We start from the raw sequence: 20,275 nt of genomic DNA, 5'->3' as shown, positions 1-20,275 counted from the left end.
CTTCATGCTTGCAAATCCTGAGATTTAAGACTTCGTGTATCTCGTTACATACACTATAATTGCTAGGTGTAGAAATTTCAGTGAGTGATGATACTTTTGTCTTTTTTCATGAACTTATATATCTGATTTTCTTGCAAAAATTATCACTAGTAACACAGGCAAATTTATATTTATACAAACGTAATCGAACTGTATTAACAAATTAACATTAACAAACACTATACTTCACATATGTCTCATATAACCCAAGCAACATTACTTACATTATTCAATTCCTGCCCCTTTTTTAAACAAGAAACAACTTTATTAAACCATCACTTACGACATAAGACTGTGGAAAATCTGTCATGCTCTTTTTAGTCGAACTGTATTCAGCCAACTCACGTGCAACCTTGATATGATCCCTGTATTTATGCAAGCGGTAGTAAACAGGAGCTTGCATTAATGGTTGGGACGTAATAGTACCAATGCCAGGATCCTTTTAATTATGGTGACCTTCTTTGTGCACGTAACTCAATTCACACAACAGGAAGAGAAGGAAAAAAATAATAATACGACATTTTTGGCAATAACGACATGAGTGGATTTCATGGGAGACATCAAGGCACACAGCTGTTTCTAAAGGATGTAATTCATATAGTAGACAAACAGATGGGCTAAAATTTTAAAGGATGTAATTCATATGATAGACAATCAAATAAATGCGTTAAAATTTAGGGTATTTATAACTATAAATCACTGCTAAAAAAGCATCAACTTCCAACTCAAAGAAGCCACCATTTTGAATCCTGATATACTCGAAAGCAGGAAACCCTTCTAAGGCAATTTTATTTGACTACTTACTCCCTATAATGCCTGACCCCTGTATGTATAGATATGTTGTACTATGTAAAAAGATCATAGTACCTGGGGAATAAGAAGAAAAAATGCTTACTCACACTCCAGTAATTTTACACTAAATATTCTTAGTATATGTGATTTTATGGGGAATTCATGGGTATGTCTCACTGAATCAGGAGCTGATGAGTTTTGCATAAAGTCATGCTCCCTAATTTAGGACGACTTGGAAAGTGATGGTTGGTAAAGACACTTCTACAGTGACACTGTAGTCTGTACTTGACATGGCAGTTGCATGTTATACATATAAGGGAAACACCTGGAATACTTGCTATACTTGCATTGCAGTATGCATGAACCTGGTGTACCTGTGCTGTCACACGCTACCCTATGTCTAACGCGGAACGGTAAATATTGAGTACATGCGGTAGGTCAGTGAGGCCAACGGGAAGGTTTACATCACAAATGGCATATACTCTATTTCACTGGCTCCAAACTAATTTAACAGTTGCATATTATGAAAAAAAATATAGGAATTATAGACTCCCAATTTTAATGCTCTAGCAAGTGACACCACTTGCCATGAGCTACCAGTATAGTCATTGCAAGGAGAGTGTAGACTTCTGAAGTTTAGCCTGGCTCTGTAGGCAGACTTCAGACTAATACAAGCCCTGCTGTAAGTTTTGCATGGATCATGTTCTTTATTAATGCTTGATGGTCTGACCTGTGCACCTAGTATTTCATTTAATAAATAGCTGCATCCTGGCTCTGTTTGCCACATGAAAGCACACACTAGACAGTTTCTTAATAGTTTCAACATGGCAGAAACATTCCAGGGACAACTTCTCCCACTGGCATTATACTGCAAGGCTTGTATTAATACATTTTCATGCCAGCAGACAATGTTTTCTGCTGTAATATTCAATATTTGAATCCATTTGTAACTGAACAATAAAACCTGCAGCTCTCTCCACTGCTGGGACAAATACAAACACAGAACCTCACACTATGTAATGCTGCTTACATGACATGGAATACACATTTTGTTTTGCGTGAAATATGCATTTAGGCATTATACTTACAGGATTTTCCACCCAGTATATTTTCTGCTCCACATCATCAAATTCCAAGTCCCAGCCATTCCTAATGGCAGCCACTGGGATCATAGCATTGTCACTGGAATCACTGGGATCAAGTGGAATTCCATAGATGAGCTCACTCTTCACTACCATCAGGAAAGGTGAATTATCTGCACAAAGGGATACAATCTGATATGAAATTACATGTAAATTAAGGTAAACACTATGTTACTATGAGCTGCATATCTTTTATATTAGAAATGGCTTGCATTTTTTATTTCTTAACTGTAGATTTTAATTCTGTGCTTTTCATACCTTTTTCATATCACTGATAACTTACAAGTATAAACTCTCCTTGCTTAAAACATGTACACATAACAGATCATGACCAGCTTACAACAGTCAAAAGAGCTGTGGTAATACAAAAATGTTATCTTACCTTTTTTCACAAATGTCTTGATTCATGCTAAAGATATATCAATTTGTCTTATGCAAGCACTCATTTCAGTACAAATGCTATATAATAGCAAAGCAAAACAATAACCATATAGAAAATGACAAATATTGTTTTCACTCCCCTAGGCTGTACCCATTAATAACATGCTTTTCTGATTTGATAGCTACATTTATGCAGGTACGGTAATTAATAATGCTACCTCACAGTATTATAAGAGGTAGCCACATGCATCATAATAATCAGTTTAGATAAAAATTGAAAAAAAGTACATTACCTCTGATACAGGTGATTTTGTCAGTGTCCAGATGCCACCCTGATTGACAAGCACAGGTGTAGTACCGTGGCCTTAAGCCAGACAGCAAACAGAGCTGGCTACACTGGTGGTTTGCACATGGATTCCAGGCTAAAAAATGTCAACACAAAAATGCATCAGGAAAGTACAACTGCTAATTTATAAATGTGTATTTATTTAATGAAATTTACTGCCAAATGTATAAGGTGTCATGGATCCTGCATCATGTGGGGTCACGTTACTATGTTTTCATAACATTCAAAATAAGAGAAATACTAGGCAGTATTAATCATCTGAAGAATCACAGAACTACATCACAGATAATGGCAACAGATTATATCTATTGGTTAAGCTACTGGTGTCATTCTAAGGGGATCCATTATCTGTCTGCCTGGGATGACATGATCGACAGACCACGATGCTTTGCCAGAGATGGTCTGTAGCTGTCGCTCTTGGGATTCTGGATACTGGCTAAGGCTTTTGCCACCCCTATAGTGCCTTTTTTAGGCAAGGTTTAAATGACAAACTCACCACCATAACAGGTACAAGCAAGCAAAATCTGAGGGTAATGCTACTCAGTGCTAGAAGCCTAAACCTCAAAATGCACTCACTCGAGGCACTCCTTAAAATGGAGAACATCGACATCTGTGCAGTGACAGAGACCTGGTTCAAGGCTCCAGACAGCACCCCTGCATTACCAGGCTATAATTTATACTACACCTTTCGGCCACCTAACCTGGACTAGAACACTAAAGGCAGAGGCATGTCCCTATTCATTAAGGACATCCATACCTCCAGGCTAGTTGCTCAGCATAATGCATCCAAGATTATCCAAGTGCAACTAACTCTGGGCAAGACCGCAATTCAAACTGTAGTTTGCTACAGATCCTCCACCAAACCCCAGGATTCCCACTCCTCATTTCTTGATACACTGGAAAATATTAGGGTACAACCTAACACCCTAATAATGGGCAATTTCAACTACCCCACCATTAACTGTGAAAATTACTCATGTACCAATTCTTTTGTTCAACGTTTTCTGGAATTCATAAATTCCAATGCCTTGGATCAACTTATCCACACCCCCACCAGGTGGAGCAATATAATAGACCTGGTCATTACCAACACGGGCAACTGGTTCCACACCAGAGGTCAATTCCTCATTGGTCAGATTTGACCACAAGCTAATCACCCTAAACATCCACATCCTTCCCCCACCCCCCCATTAGGGAAACCACTGTAAATAATTTCTCCAAAGCCAACTTCATGCTTCTTAAGGCAGAAGTGGCAAACTTCACAACACCCATGCAGACGGACAGTAGAGGTACAACTGCTGAATCCTACACAAATGCACTTTACAAGCACTTACACGAGTGCATGGATCATGCAATCTCTAACAGAACCAAGATGCTATCCTCCACAACAGAAGAAAGAAACTGCTGCAAAAAAGAGTAAAATCCCATGACCAGAGGAACTCCCTGGTCAGCCTCAGTAAAAAGCTGAGATCCCTCATAAAATCCTCCAAAGCTAGTTATGAAAACAAAACCTCCACTGACTCTAAAGACAACCACAAAGCATTCTATTGCTATGCCAAGAATCTCAATGGCAACACTCAGATCTGCTCTGAGTTACAGCACAATGGCACTAAATATACAGAACCAACTGATATTGCCAACATTCTGGCAGATATGTTCAGTGCTAACTTTACCCCCCCCCCTCACCCGCTAAAGGGCCCATCTCTATACCAGAAGAATAAAAAGTTCCTGTAAGCACAGCTGCACAGGTAAAAAACACACTCTCCAAAGGTAAGAGCACAGCATCCATGGGACCTGACAACATCCCAGGCTGCATTCTACACGGACTGCAGAATGAACTGGCATCCCACCTAAGTACCATGTTCAAGCATAACCTCATCTCAGGCTTTGTGCCCACTGAATGGCACACAGTGATGGTTATCCCACACCATAAAGGGGGAGCCACCACGGACCCCAGGAACTACCTCCCCATTAGCCTGATGAGCCTGGTCTGCAAGGCTATGGAATGTATCATCATGGAACTTACAAATAATGACATTGGTAATCTCCAAATTCTGGACCCCACCCAGTTTGGGATCGTAAAAGGCAGATCATGTCTACTAAATCTGATAGACTTCTTTGAAGTGGTTACCAAAGCCATAGATGAGGGTAAGGTGGTTAACACAGCCTATCTAGATCTCGCCAAGGCTTTTCACACTATCCCCCACTCTGGAATTATAGATAAACTCAATAAACTAGGTATAAATCCCTATGTCACAAGATAGCTTGCCAACCGGCTCACTGACAGAACCCACACTGCGAAAGTAGCAGACTCCAAATCCAACTTCAGACCAGTGACAAGTGGAGTGCCACAGGGTCCTGGGTCCTCTCCTGTTTAGTATCTACTTCTCAGAAGTGCAGGCTAACACAAAACGTGTTTGACTAATGAAGTTCACAGATGACTGCAAACTAGGAGCCATAATCAAAACTCCTAATGATGTGGACATCCTACAAAAGGGCCTCACTGAGACAGATCCCTGGTGTCAAAGCCATGGCCTCAAGCTCAATGCCAAAAAGTGCATTGTCATCCCTTTTGGTAAAATCTCTGTACCCATGAACTACAACATAGGCGGTAGTCTATTAAATACTGGAAGTGTGATAAAAGACCTTGGGACACAGGTGGACAGTAGTCTCTCCTTTGATAATCACATCATCACAGTAGTCAGGAAATCCTTCTACGTGGCACACCTCATCAGAAAAGGTTTCTCATCCAGGAAAAAAAGAGGTCATTGTTCCCCTCTACTCATCACTCATTAGACCCATTATAGAGTACAACGCCCCTTTTGGTATGTACCTCACAAGACATCTACAACAACTGGGAAAAGACCACAGAAATACCTCACAAAGGAAATTACCAGTCTCAAACAGATGCCCCTATGCAGACCGTCTCAAAAAACTCCAGCTTTACTCCATCACATATCGCCTACTCACAGGCGATCTCTGCCTAACATACAAAGCTATGTCAAACACAGAGTTGTTGGACATGCTCCACTTAAAGAAATCCCGATCCCTCCGAGCTACACGCTCTAGGGACCTAAACCTTGTTGCCACAATTAACAAAACATGCTGTAGGGATAGATTCCTGCCCCAGAGACTTCCCATACTCTGGAACAAACTACCTATCTATATCAAACAAAGCTCCTCATTAGCACTCCAAGAAAAATCTTGATGACTGGATGGGAGATAGGAAATTCACCCCGGGGATCACTTTTGTGGCTCTGCTCGACAGTGGCACAGGAAAATAATTTTCTTGGGTGGCAAAAGCCAGGGTACCTTTTTGGCTAGGCTTATATAGGCCCTAGGGCCAACAGCCTAGTACCTACCTATGAACCTATGAATCATTTATACATATATCATTTAACTAGTCTGGCAAACTCTGCAGCTGTACAAAATGCCTATTTTTATACCTCAATTGCCTTAAGCAATTCCTGTTCCTTTCCCTGCATCCATGCCAGAACGAAGGAAGACAGGAGCAAAAGAAGGTGAGCATTTCCAGTTATGTCACATTCCCAGTTATGTCACCTTCTCAACTGTCTTTCATGCCTGAAACTCCAAGACTTTCAAGACCCACTAGTTCAAGGAAATGCAATGGGGGGGGGGGGGTGCTGCAGATGTAGCCACTGTACGGTCATGAAGCTACTACAGAAATATTACTTTTTAAGCTGTACTGTAATTTAGTTCAGGAGTTTTCTTCTGGCAAACCAAATAAGTTGGAAAACATGTAAGTGGAAGTTGTAGGAATCAGTTTCAGGTCTGCACATTTAACTTCATTTGCAAACAGCTGTCCTTAATCATAATTCAATTCTGGGTGCATATTTCAGTACAATGAATCACTTTATACCCTTAGGGGAAATAAAGCCAATTGCCTTTACAGGGCAGGTCTTGGTCTGGCCTAAGGTGGATAGATGAGCCTTGAAGAACTAGTGATCCCAGGTGAAATAATTGATGGAGGAGAGTGGGAGAGAGTGGGTGATGCTATTATGCCATCCTGAGGAAGAGAAGTGGTCTGCTTCACTGCATTTCCAGCACCTACTGGAAAGAATGGTGCACAATGTGCACTTTGATGGGCCAGGGCCATGTGCTTGGTGCTGTCGAAGTGCTTTCATAGTATTCTTCATCGTGTACATGTAGAGCTGCGAACAAGTATCAAGGAAAGAACTGCAGGCCTGTGTGTAAATAATCATGTATGTCAACTCTTAAAGTAGGGAATAGGAACCCAGCAGAAAAAGCCTGATAGATGTCTTCTTGGTGGTTCGTGTTAACCCTTTCCATCCAAGAAACATGAATGAGCTGGTCATAACAAAGGAGGGCTGATGCTTGACAGGTAGTAGGTTCACAGGTTCATAGGTTGGTACGAGGCTATCGGCCCTAGGGCCTATACAAGCCTAGTCATAACAATTCCCTGGATATTTCTTCCCACAATATTTACTTCCCTGGACCACTATCTAGCAGGGCGACTGACGTGTTCCCCGGGGTGAATTTCCTATCTCCCATCCAATCGTCAAGGTTCCTTTTGAAGAGGGCCAAGGAGGCGCTCTGCTTGACATGTATGGGCAGTCAATGAGAAATGAGAAAAAAATAGAATTAGGAAAGAAATAAAAAAATGTAGGCACAGTATTGTTCAGCATTCCACGAATCTCAAGGAAACAGAAAAAAGAAGAAAAGCCAAATACAGAGTGCAGTGCATGAGGAATACCGGAAGTGGTCAAATAAGTAGTAATATGTGTTAAGTATCACACATTTACATTGTTATACTATTCAAGATAAATATTAATCAGTGATCTCATATAATGAAGGAAAAGATCAATGACCCAGGGCAGGCATTATCTATCTACAGTGGTGTGCAGTTAACCAACTGAGGGAAAAATAAATAAATACATAAAAACAAGATGGGAACACCACTAAGATGAAAAAATAAGGTTACCAAGCTGTTCTGCACAAATCAGAAGTAGTTGAAGACTACAGAAAGCCAGCACTCTCTTTTCATATCACCTTATTTCTACATGCCCATATGACATCTTGCTCCTGATACTTAATATCTTCACTGACTGCACATGCTGTTATATCTGCTGCAAAGCCGGGACACCTATTTATCTATCTCTTAATTTTTTTTTAGATCCCTATAATTTATTCTATCCACTCATATTGATATAATGCTTGTTTCTTTCAAACAATTTGTTAACAGTATATTCTCATACCACATTCATTCTGGTGAAGTATAAATGTGACCCCATCATATTTTTACTTTTCTTAATATTATTAAGAGTGTGTGCATCTACCCCTCCATTCACCCATCTAACCACTCCAGCATTTATTCTTAGGAGCTCAACAGGCGTACACCCGCACTTCCAGTTAGCAGTGATACACCAAAGTAATTTTGCTGAAAGAAACTTCTGGCTGTAATGGAAATTGGAATTTTCCACACTGCTGTTTGACCATGTACTTATATAGCTTTGAAGGTGGTGTTCCCCAAACATAGGCAGTACAGTGGACCTGACACCCTACAAAACAGTATACATTGAGGTTTAGTGAAAATGGCTTTCATCAATTTCTTTTCAAGGTGTTATCACTTGCTGAAATTTCCTTTGGTGAGTCAACTTACTGTCTGTCTGTCTATCTATCTATCTATCTATCTATCTACCTATCTATCTATCTATCTGTCTATCTATCTATCTGTCTGTCTCTATCTATCTATCTATCTATCTATCTATCTATCTATCTATCTGTCTATCTATCTATCTGTCTGTCTCTATCTATCTATCTATCTATCTATCTGTCTGTCTGTCTGTCTATCTATCTATCTATCTGTCTGTCTGTCTGTCTATCTATCTATCTATCTATCTATCTATCTATCTATCTATCTGTCTGTCTGTCTGTCTATCTATCTATCTATCTATCTATCTATCTATCTATCTATCTATCTATCTATCTATCTGTCTGTCTGTCTGTCTGTCTATCTATCTATCTATCTATCTATCTATCTATCTATCTATCTATCTATCTATCTATCTATCTGTCTGTCTGTCTGTCTATCTATCTATCTAGCTACATGTCTATCTGTTGTCACTGTTGTTTTTTTCTAGCTTTTTTAGCTCAGATTGGAAAAATCTAAAAAAGAAAAAAAAACATAACTGGAATAATATATGATAAGAGGTAGCCCAAACGGAGTGAAGCAGGAAACCAAGTAAAGCAAATCCAAATTTAATCCAAGGGTGTCCAGACAAAATATAAGTGCTTTCGCTTAAACAGCTTCTTCAGATATACAATAAAATCACCCATAAACCAAGGCAAGTATTTATACAATTTAAAAATGACAACTAGACCAATCACCTGGTTCAGTTAATTAAGAATTAAAGTTGCATAGTACACAATAAAAAACTCTGCACACACATATATATTTATACAATTCCAGTCTAAAAAGTATATGCATAGATGAGAAAATTGATGTATAAATAAATAGTCTCTAAAAAACTCAATGTATGTAAAAATAGACTTATAATTCACAACCCTATAATGCTAAAGCATAGACTATTTTGCTTAAACAGAGACAGCTCATTTATTATTCCTACGTCTCTTGAGAAGTGGCTTAATGGATGCTCGTTCATTCAATCCCATGCCTCTGTCTGCTCTCAATTTAACTATCCAATTACTTTCTATACTCTCTGTATAATTCCTAATATCATCTTCATGCACATTGGGAATAACAACTGCTAAGGCTTTAAATAAAAAACTATGCGTATTACCATGTTGAGATATGTGTTTAGCTAAAGCATTATGATCTGAGCCTTTCTTAATATGGTAAATACGCTCACGTATCCTATCCCTAAACTGTCTATTGGTTTTGCCTACATAAAAAGATAAACATAATTGGCATGTAGCTAAATACACTAAATGTGTAGTCAAGCAATTAGCTGAGACTGTCGTCTTAAATATCTTGTTCATATCTGGATGCAGGAACTCATTACCAGTATCTATATATTGGCAAAAATTACACTGTCCACAGGGTTCCGTATGTGCATCTTCAGATCTAAGAATGCTGTTGACATAGGTTTTGTAGAAGAACTAGTAAGCCTCAAAATGAAATTATTAGAGAGAGGCTACATATCCAATGAGATTGATGAACAGCTCAATATAATTCCAAATTTGCGGTCTGATACAGCTGCCCCTTATTTTGGACCTGCTATGACCAATCATGGGACTGATATTAAATCTACACGTCCTTTTGTTAAATTTCCAACTTATTATACCTCAGACCATATGGAAATCAGAGGTATTATTGGTAGATATTGGTCAGTTTTACAGACAGATGAAAATATAAGTGAGATAGTTGGTGAGCAACCTCGATTCTTATATAGAAATAAGAAGAATCTAAGAAGATTGTTGTGCTATCCTATAGAATTCATTCTTAGATCTGAAGATGCACATACGGAACCCTGTGGACAGTGTAATTTTTGCCAATATATAGATACTGGTAATGAGTTCCTGCATCCAGATATGAACAAGATATTTAAGACGACAGTCTCAGCTAATTGCTTGACTACACATTTAGTGTATTTAGCTACATGCCAATTATGTTTATCTTTTTATGTAGGCAAAACCAATAGACAGTTTAGGGATAGGATACGTGAGCGTATTTACCATATTAAGAAAGGCTCAGATCATAATGCTTTAGCTAAACACATAGCTCAACATGGTAATACGCATAGTTTTTTATTTAAAGCCTTAGCAGTTGTTATTCCCAATGTGCATGAAGATGATATTAGGAATTATACAGAGAGTATAGAAAGTAATTGGATAGTTAAATTGAGAGCAGACAGAGGCATGGGATTGAATGAACGAGCATCCATTAAACCACTTCTCAAGAGACGTAGGAATAATAAATGAGCTGTCTCTGTTTAAGCAAAATAGTCTATGCTTTAGCATTATAGGGTTGTGAATTATAAGTCTATTTTTACATACATTGAGTTTTTTAGAGACTATTTATTTATACATCAATTTTCTCATCTATGCATATACTTTTTAGACTGGAATTGTATAAATATATATGTGTGTGCAGAGTTTTTTATTGTGTACTATGCAACTTTAATTCTTAATTAACTGAACCAGGTGATTGGTCTAGTTGTCATTTTTAAATTGTATAAATACTTGCCTTGGTTTATGGGTGATTTTATTGTATATCTGAAGAAGCTGTTTAAGCGAAAGCACTTATATTTTGTCTGGACACCCTTGGATTAAATTTGGATTTGCTTTACTTGGTTTCCTGCTTCACTCCGTTTGGGCTACCTTTTATCATATCTTGTTTATATTGCCAACCTGTATACGGAGTGTTCACTGGACTTTTTGGTAGTTTCCTTTTTACTGATAACTGGAATAATATTTGACATAACAATATATTGTCAGTGTATTGCCACTAAGTTATAAGAGCAAATTTAAGGGCTGCGACAACAGATAATATTTTTGCTCAAACCTCATATTTTTTCTAACTGAACACAGTGTCAGTGGTGCAACAGATAGCACACTTGCCTTTGGTGCAGGAGGCTGTGGGTTCTGTTCCCATGCCAGGTAGATCAATTGCTGACACTGTAATGCAGCATGGTTGGTGGGTGGGTAGGGTGCTGCATTGAAGGAGACATTAAACCGGCATTAAACCAACACCCTAGCTGCTTGAGTTTGTAGAAGCTGAGGTGGATATTTTTCATGCTTTTTCTGTTATTCTCATGGTTGCTGCATACTGATTGCATGGATACAAAGGACTTACTTTACTGATTGTTTTACTGATATGTGATTATATTATCTACTATTTGAACTGTGAGGTTAATGCCAAACACGTGAAAGCAGTCGCAGAATTTGCCCTAGTCTGTGAGGTCTTGCTTGTCTAATTTGTTGTTTATCACTAGTTTTCAGTGGTGTTAGACCTGTGTTCACCTTACTGTTTTTCCTCAAGTGTTCCTGTTTTGCTTAATAACATGGTAGAGAAAGTAATGTACTATTCTTAGGCTACTGTTTATACAGTGGTTTTATTGTGTGTATATATATATATATATATATATATATATATATATATATATATATATATATATATATATATTGACTGCTTTAATAACATGGTAGAATTAGGAATGCAGTAATCATGGACTATATTGTTAATATCTATGATATTGCAGCAGCATTACTATACATATATTGGCTGCTCCTAGTTTGCAATGCTTGCTAACACATTTTTTTTGCCGTCTCTGACTATCTCTTCTTGTCTTTTTTCTTCTTACAGTTTTCTCTCAGGCTACGTCTCTGTGCCTCTATATTTCCTTTACTAATTTCTCAGAAGCCAACCAAAAAACAGCACCCCCCCCAAGCCTCTTCCTAAGGATACTGCCCTGGCAAAGGACTAAACTTGAAGGGCTACGAAAAACTAACATATTTCTGTATATAATCATGCATATTTCATTTTTTTGAATTTTATGTAATGAACCACTTTTGTTTTCTTGCATACCCTATTGTTCTCCATTAGTGGCATGCACACCAACCAGGCTGGGTACTGTATATCCCCCCTCACCCTCAACTTCCCTGTAGTCTGCACCCTACCCTCCTGCTGGACTTTCTGAATGCAGGTACCTAGTAATTTTCCATGGCTTAAACTTCCCAGCCGTAAATGTCCATTTCTTTGGCAGTTTCCTCGCCTAAGTAGAAGATTCTTTAAATAGGTTTACCTTACTGCACTCCATTGAAGCTCTCCATTCCAGTATTGCACTACCTGTGTTAACTGTGCAATCAGTGATATGGAATGCTTGACCTTATTTTACACTGTAACCGTTGGATGTTTTAACAGTGACCACTTTTATTTATATACTGTATTAACACTATTTCAGTCAGCTGCATTACATTTCTAGGTTTTAGTTCCCCTTTGGCAACAGAGAGTGGGAAATATTTGTCTTATTGTTGATTTTGGTCCCCTTTGGCAACTTACACTGGTGTTATAGTTTTTTCTTTTACCTGCTGTGTTACCACCTGCTTATTGACCAAGAGCACTCAGTATCTCACTGATTGTTTCTCTTTGCACTGTAGAATGCAGTATTTAGTGGTCAGATTCTCCCTGCTATGCTCCGGCTCACTCCACTCCTCTACCCACCCTCATTCCCACCCACCCCCATATAATTTCCTTTATACCTAATGTCCTAGAAATGCCTTCCCCTCCAGAACCACCCTTTCTTATCCTCAGCAAGATCCCAAACTCCTCCTCCTAACACTGAAGACACTTAACTCCTTCTACCTCCTATTGCTTCCCACCAATACTAAAAGCACCCACAGGTGACTACCCCTCCCACTGATGACTACTCCCAATCACCTCTCACCCTCTTACAGCCCCTGAACTACAACCTACCATTTCACTCTTCCACTAGCATCCCTATCTATGATACTTTTTCTTTCACTCAAATAATGACTTTCTCATTCCATACTCTTTTCTTTCTCCCTCCCTTATTTTTCCTCTACAGTCTTACCTCTTATAACTACCACTTAACTCCTGTCAATAAAGATCCTACTAATACTGAAGCAGGCATCTTCTCACCCTCTCAGCAGTCTTTTCCTATCTGCTCAACCATCTTTCCTTTGCAACCCCCTCTTCCCAAGATCAAAATCCCTCCTTCCCATACTAGCAATCCCAAAGTTAAAACTAAATACCTCTTCTATTCCTTTTGCAAACATAAATCTTTCTTTCAATCCCAGGCCCTACTCCTATCAGGTGACATTCATCCCAATCCAGATCCCAACCCTCATTCCCCTACCAATAATACAAGTACTCCTGTAGTAGTGCACCCTACATACACTAATAAACATATCTCATTCTACTCAATAAATATTAGAAGTGTATTAAACAAAGTAATGAATTCCATGCCTGGATTGCCTACCATACTCCAGATATAATCTCCCTTACAGAAACCTGTCTAAATTCTCAGCACCTTGACAAACAAATACTACCTCCTGAATATAATATCATTCACCTTGATCACCAAAAGAAAAAAAGGTGGTGGAATTCCCCTACTGTACTTCAACCAGCTCACTCGTTCCTGTTCTAACAAACCTATGCCAGCCTTTCCTCCTGCTGAACTTCTGACAGCTAACTTTAAACTTAATAGCTACACTACTATCATTATAGTAGTCATTTATATTCCTCCAGGGGACAATATTCCTGTACTGGAAAATATTCTCTCATATCTCTCACAACATATGTCAAATAAAACCATCCTCCTCAAAGATGTAAATATCAACTGATTAACCCTCTGGTCCCCTACCTCTATCTCATCTATTAACTTACATGGGTAACTCATCTCGGAAACAACCCCAATTAACAAGTCAAGCACCCCTAGTACTCTTTTAAACTGGATATTCTTTTTTGATCCCTGCAGATACCATAACCCTGAAACCCTTGCTAACTCCCTAAGTGGCCACGCCCCAGTAAAAGTTCTTAGATTCACTCCCCATTTTACCAGGCCACACAAATAAATAACCTGTCACAAAACAACTAATTTCAGCCCTGAGACCTTTAAAGCTCTTGTCTCTACAATAAACTGGACTTATCTGACCCAACTCCCACTCAGTGAAGCAGTCCACTCATTCAACTCTAGCTTTCTTAATATTCTCAACAGCCTTGCAGCTCTTTGTACAGTCCGTATAAAATCAAAAATATCCCCATGCGTAACAAATGCTACTCTCACCCTAATGAAATTTAGAAACGTGGAAAACATGGGTGAAAACTAAGCTTCCTACTGACTTACAAAAGTACAAAGAACTCAGAAATATGACAAAGAAACACATTATTAGAGATTCTGCTTTAACCCTCCTACAGCTCAAAGATCAAACCCCAACAAATTCTGGAACTAAATTAACCAAATACTGCATCCCGGGAACCCTTCATCATCTAATCCCTGCCCTAACAAGACACCTGAAGAAACTGCTGCCATCTTTAACAACTACTTATTGAATCCATTCTAAATTGTTTACCACTGACCCCTCTACTGCTAACATGACTAACCCTATAAATAACTGCACCACTAACTTCTCTGAACCCTCTTCTACTTCAAATTCTTCTAAGTTCTCTCTCAGATTTGTTCCTACTAGTTACATTAAATCTTTACTTTCTAAACTAAAACCCTGATCCACATCTGCAGATAATATTCCTTCTTATTTCCTGCAATTAGCAGCTGACTCACTCACACTCCCAGTATCTATCCTGATAAACTGCTCTATCTCTGAGTCAAAGGTGCCTTCTATCTGGAAAGAATTTTACACTCTACCTATACATAAAGGAGGTAACTCCTCAGAAGTTACTAACTTCAGGCCCATTGCAATCCTATCCCCTTTCTCTAAAGTATTGGAAAAATTCATACATAAGCAAGTCATACAACACCTACTACAGGAAAACCTGCTTATACCTTCACAAAATGGCTTCCGTCCTAAACATAGTACTGCTACTGCCCTCATATCCTTTCCTCAATACTATTTCTCTAGTCAGAGATAAAAACAAACTCATCTCTTGCCTCTTCTTAGCTCTTTCAAAAGCCTTTAATACAGTGTCTCACTCATTCGTTCTGACTAAACTAACCTTAACTTCTCCACTTCTACTGTTGCCTGGTTTAATAACTTTCTCACTAACCACCTGGTGCAGTGGTAGCATTGTCGCCTCACAGCAAGAGGTTCTCCCATTCAATTCTTGACTGGAGCACCTTCTGTATGGAGTCTGCATGTCCTCCCCACAGTCGAGTGGCATTCGCAAGACATGCGTGAATGGGCGTACCTTCGTTGAAGGTTGGGCATCGGGCTGGCACCTCGGCACCGTAAAAATCGACTGCCAATCATTAGCGGACTGGAGTTCTGCTGTAGCGACCCCTAACCAGGAAAAGCCGAAAGAAAAACAACTAACCACCTACAATCTGTGAAATGGCTCACTGCTCTCTCCCCTTCTCTCCCAGTCAAAATGGATGCCCCTCAAGGCTCCATTCATGGCCCATTACTTCTTAATATCTTCACTAACCTACTCTACACGTCCTGCCCTCAGTCATCACTGGTACAATATGCAGATGACTCTACTGTCATCACCATAGCTGACACCCCCTCTGAACCCATCAGTATCACTCAGGAATCATTTAACTCAGTCAAAACCTGGCTGTCTAACAACCAGCTTATTCTGAACCCCAAAAAACAAAACTCCTGCTATTCTTACCTAAAAATGTTAACCACCTTAAACCTAATTTCACTATTCTGTCTCTCAATAACACTCCTATCACAGTGGAATCTAGCACTAAACTCCTAGGTGTGATTATAGAGGATCAACTCAAAGTTGACTTACATGTTAATAACTGTATCCATAAGACTCATCTAAAGTTGAGCCTCCTATATAGAAACAAAAAGTTTCTAACAAACAAAGCAAAAGTAACCTCTCTCTTACTTACCTCCTACCCAGTCTATTGTATAGCTCCCAAATCCTCACAAATCTCAACACTTCCCTCCTTACTAAACTAGAATCAACCTATAACAAAGTAGCCAGATTTGCAGCACACCAACAGTGAGGTTTAAGAGAAGACAGGAATCTATCAATTTATGTAATGCTGAATTTATGATAAATATACAAAAAAAATTATGTGCTGTATAATGTTTGCAACTGGGAATATGTTAATATGGTTTGTTTTATTTTATATAACTATATGTTTGCCTATGTCTTAAGTGATAGTTCAATAAAGGTGTTAAAAAAGAAAAAAAGAAATTCTCTGACTATTAATAAAAGCATGGGCATCCTTTTCTTGTGTTAAACTCTGCTTTGCCCCATATAATTGGCTCTCTACTTGTTTATAAACTTGTATGTATAGAAGAGCTTTACAATGTGAAATTTTGATGTGCTGGAGTCCTCATGCCTTTTCTTCCATTTAGAGGTATAATTTCCAGATGATGGCTCACTGACTGCAAGAAATGATTCACAAGTTCCTCTGCCTGCTTCATACTAATAGTGTCTGGTGTTTGAAGGCCCCCCAAAGCCAGCGGACCCAATAATTAAAAAGTTTTGTTATATACCTGGTGGTTGCTTGACAGGGTGGTCCACCACAGTGCCGAGTGGCTGGTATGTGTTATACAACATGGTGGTCACATTTCCTCCATGCCACTTGTTGGCTCGGATAACTTTGTTTGTATACCGTTCAGTCCAGTAAACATAGTCCTCGAAGATTGTTAACCCATGAGGATGCTGTAGTAACTGTGAAGAGAGCAAGAAACTGACGTCAGCTAGGATGACAGCTCCAGACTAACTGAGTGCATGGCAATATTTATAGTCATATACACTTCCCAAGAAAAGAAACAAAAGCTGTTAGGTGAAGAAACATCACTTAGCAAAGAACAAAACTCAGCTGGCTCTGACTTAGGTACCTATATCTAGATATCACTAGTTACATGAAGTTACATATAATTGCTAGTTTTGTTAAAACCAAAATGCCTTCCTTAAAGATATGAGCATAAATAAAAATGCTAATTCAGTACCAGTAACTGTAAGCAGAACCACTACGGTAAATATCCCATGCCTATATATATTAGTCAAGTATCATTACTGGGGTAGTAGTTTGCTGAGGTGATGCATTTTTTGGGAATTCATTAGCATGTGCTGCCTGAGCTTCAAACTACCATTAATAATTCAGTTGACAGGATTGTGGCTTTGCAGAAAAAATAAACATGTAACTCTATATGATGTTTTATACATGGCCATACATATTTTTTTCATGTCACTCATTTTTGCCATGATCAATGTTACTTTTTATATTGTCAAAAAAGAATGTAAATGAACTTTAGGATTTTGAGGCAGGTAGGATTATCCTGACAATAAACTCTGCCACCCTTCAAAAAAGTTACTTCTGACGGTCCAAAATAAAAAGAGAGAGAGATATCTATGTCTGTCAAGATCAACATTACCAGGTCCCATCCCTGCATTCAGATGTGAAATGGTGTCTGTTGACAAGTGTCACATGACCTAAGTACATCCTGATATGGATATGCGAAGCCATCCTGTTGGCTCAGAATGTGCAAAGAAAAGTGTGTGTGTGTGTGTGTGTGTGTGTGTGTGTGTGTGTGTGTGTGTGTGTGTGTGTGTGTGTGGGGGGGGGGGGTGTGTACAATGTCAGGTAGGTAACAGACATCATTGGATGGATTAAGTCAAGCTAGACCCTGGCAGTGGAAATGTGGCAGGCCACTGTTATGGTGAGGATGGGGCCTTCACTGGAGCAAGACATGAAAAAATACCAATTAATTATAATTAGCTCCACCTCTAAAGACAATACGTGCCCTGGAATCAGATTTCTCACTAAGAAATGACCTCTCTCCAATTTTGCAACTGTTTCTTCTGAGACATCCAGGGAAGTGTGGCGAAATTCACAAGTCTACTGTTTGAGGGCTTCTAGTTGATATTTTTTCATGCTCAACAAATTTATTGTCTGAGTGCATCTGCAAGTCAGACACTGGAAACTTTGACAGGGTGATTGTATTTGCATACAAAAAGCACATGTATATTATTTAGCTTTTGTGGAGAAGTGAGGTGCAACTGAATTATGAGGAGATTTCTACACGTGCGCACACACACACACACACACACACACACACACACACACGCACGCACGCACGCACACACACACACACACACACACACACACACACACACATACATATATAGATTAGATAGATAGATAGATAGATAGATATAACTATAGCGATAGCTACACTAATTGGGTAAAAGCAAATTGGGTTGAGCCAGATTTGTTGCAAATAGTCAAAATGTATGAAAAAGTTCAGAAAATAATGATCTCCCCCCACACACACATATTAGTTTAGGCAGCAGGTGCCCAGATTAAGGTTGTGAACTGTAGTTCCTGCAGTATAGGGTTTGATTCCGTTTTATGAAGTTGGAGAAAATCAAGACATGTGGAGAAAATATACCCACACACAGTGAGACCATGTAAACTCCACAGTGACATAAGATGACAGCACTGCATTCTTCACATCATGATGATCATCATAAAACAGATTAAAGAGGAGCAGAATAAGTTCATAGGTTCAAAGATTCACAGGGTCATAAGTTCAGACGTTCTTAGGTTGATAGGTTCAAAGGTTCATAGGTTAAAAGATGTCTACAAGGCTAACAACCACAAGGGCCTTTTTAAGCCTTGCATACATCCCAAATCTCTGACAAGTTCTGGTACCTTTGATAATTGCAAGCAGGGTCTTCGCAGATGAACCATTTACAAGCAGCGTCCTGGGTGATGAGCCATTTACAGGCTTCTCATGTCCATTAGAGACATAGGTGCCAAATCAGGGGTTGAACTTTCTGCTCTCCATCCAGTTGTCCAATTTACACTTGAATTGGGTGAACAGGGATAGGGAACTTGTTCCAGAAAAAGGGTAGTGTTTAGGACACATACCTGTCTTTCCAGCAGGGTCCTTTTTGTACCACAGGCAAGGTTTAAGTCTTTAGAATGGGTAATTCTGGTGCTGTTTGATTTGTGGATATGCAGGAAGTCCATCCAGAGTGGAGTCTGACAATGATTTGTATGCTAGACATAGATCTCCCCTCAACAGCCTGTAAGAGACAGAATACAATGATAGGGCCTTTATGTGGTCTGCATAGGACATATTACTTATGCCCTGTATTCATTTAGCGAGAAACCTCTCCAAACATTCCAGTTGTTGGATATGCCTGGTTAGGTACATACAAAATGGGGTATTGTACTCAATGAAGGGTCTGATGAATGCAGAATACAGTGGAACAATGACTTCCCTGGACTTAGATGCCATTCCTTTGTTTATATGTTGCACAACATACAATGATTTTCTCACTACTGTGGACACGTGATGGTCAAAGGCTAGATTACTGTCTATGTGTGTCCCCAAGTCCCTGACTACTCAGTCAACTCTTAGGCGTGTTTTGTCAATATGATAGTGGATAACTTCCCAAAGGATACTATTATGCATTTCTTGGCATTTAGTTTTAGCTCATGGCTCTGACACCAGCTCTTTGTCTATATTAGCCCTTCTTTGAGAACATTTGTGTCAGTGGGGGATTCAATGACAGCTGCTAATTTGTAATCATCTGCAAATTTAGTCAGCCAGAAGCCATAGACATTGGCCTTGACTTCAGAAAAGTAAATGCCTAAATGGAGTGGTCAGAGGACCAATCCCTGAGGGACTCCACTTGTCACTGGCCTCTTAGTAGAGCTTCACTCCCCAATACTAAGTTCCTGGGTCCTGTCTGTCAGCCAGCTGCTATCTACCGAGTGACATAAGGGCCTGTACCTAATCTCCTGAATTTCTCACCAATGCTCAAGTGGGAAATTGTGTCAAATGCCTTGGTCACATCAAGGTAGGCAGTGTGAACCATTTTGCCTTCATCCATTGCTTTGGTGAGCTTCTTAAAGAAGTCCACCAGGTTCACTAGGCATGACCTGCCTTTGATGAAACCAAACTGGGTTGGGTCCAGTTTCTGGATATTTCCTGTGTCATTAGTGATCATTTC

At 39.2% G+C, this 20,275-nt stretch overlaps 1 protein-coding gene across 1 annotated transcript in view; it reads right to left on the bottom strand.

Annotated features, from left to right (window-relative positions):
* LOC122788060 (low-density lipoprotein receptor-related protein 2-like) overlaps positions 1-20,275 on the bottom strand; it is a 1,238,079-nt gene that overhangs the window by 746,532 nt on the left and 471,272 nt on the right. The window contains exons 31-33 of the mRNA XM_044054982.1: positions 16,801-16,978; positions 2,648-2,776; positions 1,920-2,086 (exon numbers count right to left, since the gene is read on the bottom strand). Coding sequence (XP_043910917.1) covers positions 1,920-2,086; positions 2,648-2,776; positions 16,801-16,978 — 474 coding nt within the window. The remainder of the gene's footprint in view (positions 1-1,919; positions 2,087-2,647; positions 2,777-16,800; positions 16,979-20,275) is intronic.

Source organism: Protopterus annectens, chromosome 13.part0 (genome assembly GCF_019279795.1).
Source record: "Protopterus annectens isolate FY-2018-M chromosome 13.part0, PAN1.0, whole genome shotgun sequence".
In the NCBI taxonomy this organism is placed as follows: Eukaryota; Metazoa; Chordata; order Ceratodontiformes; family Protopteridae; genus Protopterus; species Protopterus annectens.
The sequence above is the reverse complement of the archived record's forward strand: the minus strand, read 5'-3'. Positions and strand labels throughout refer to the sequence as shown.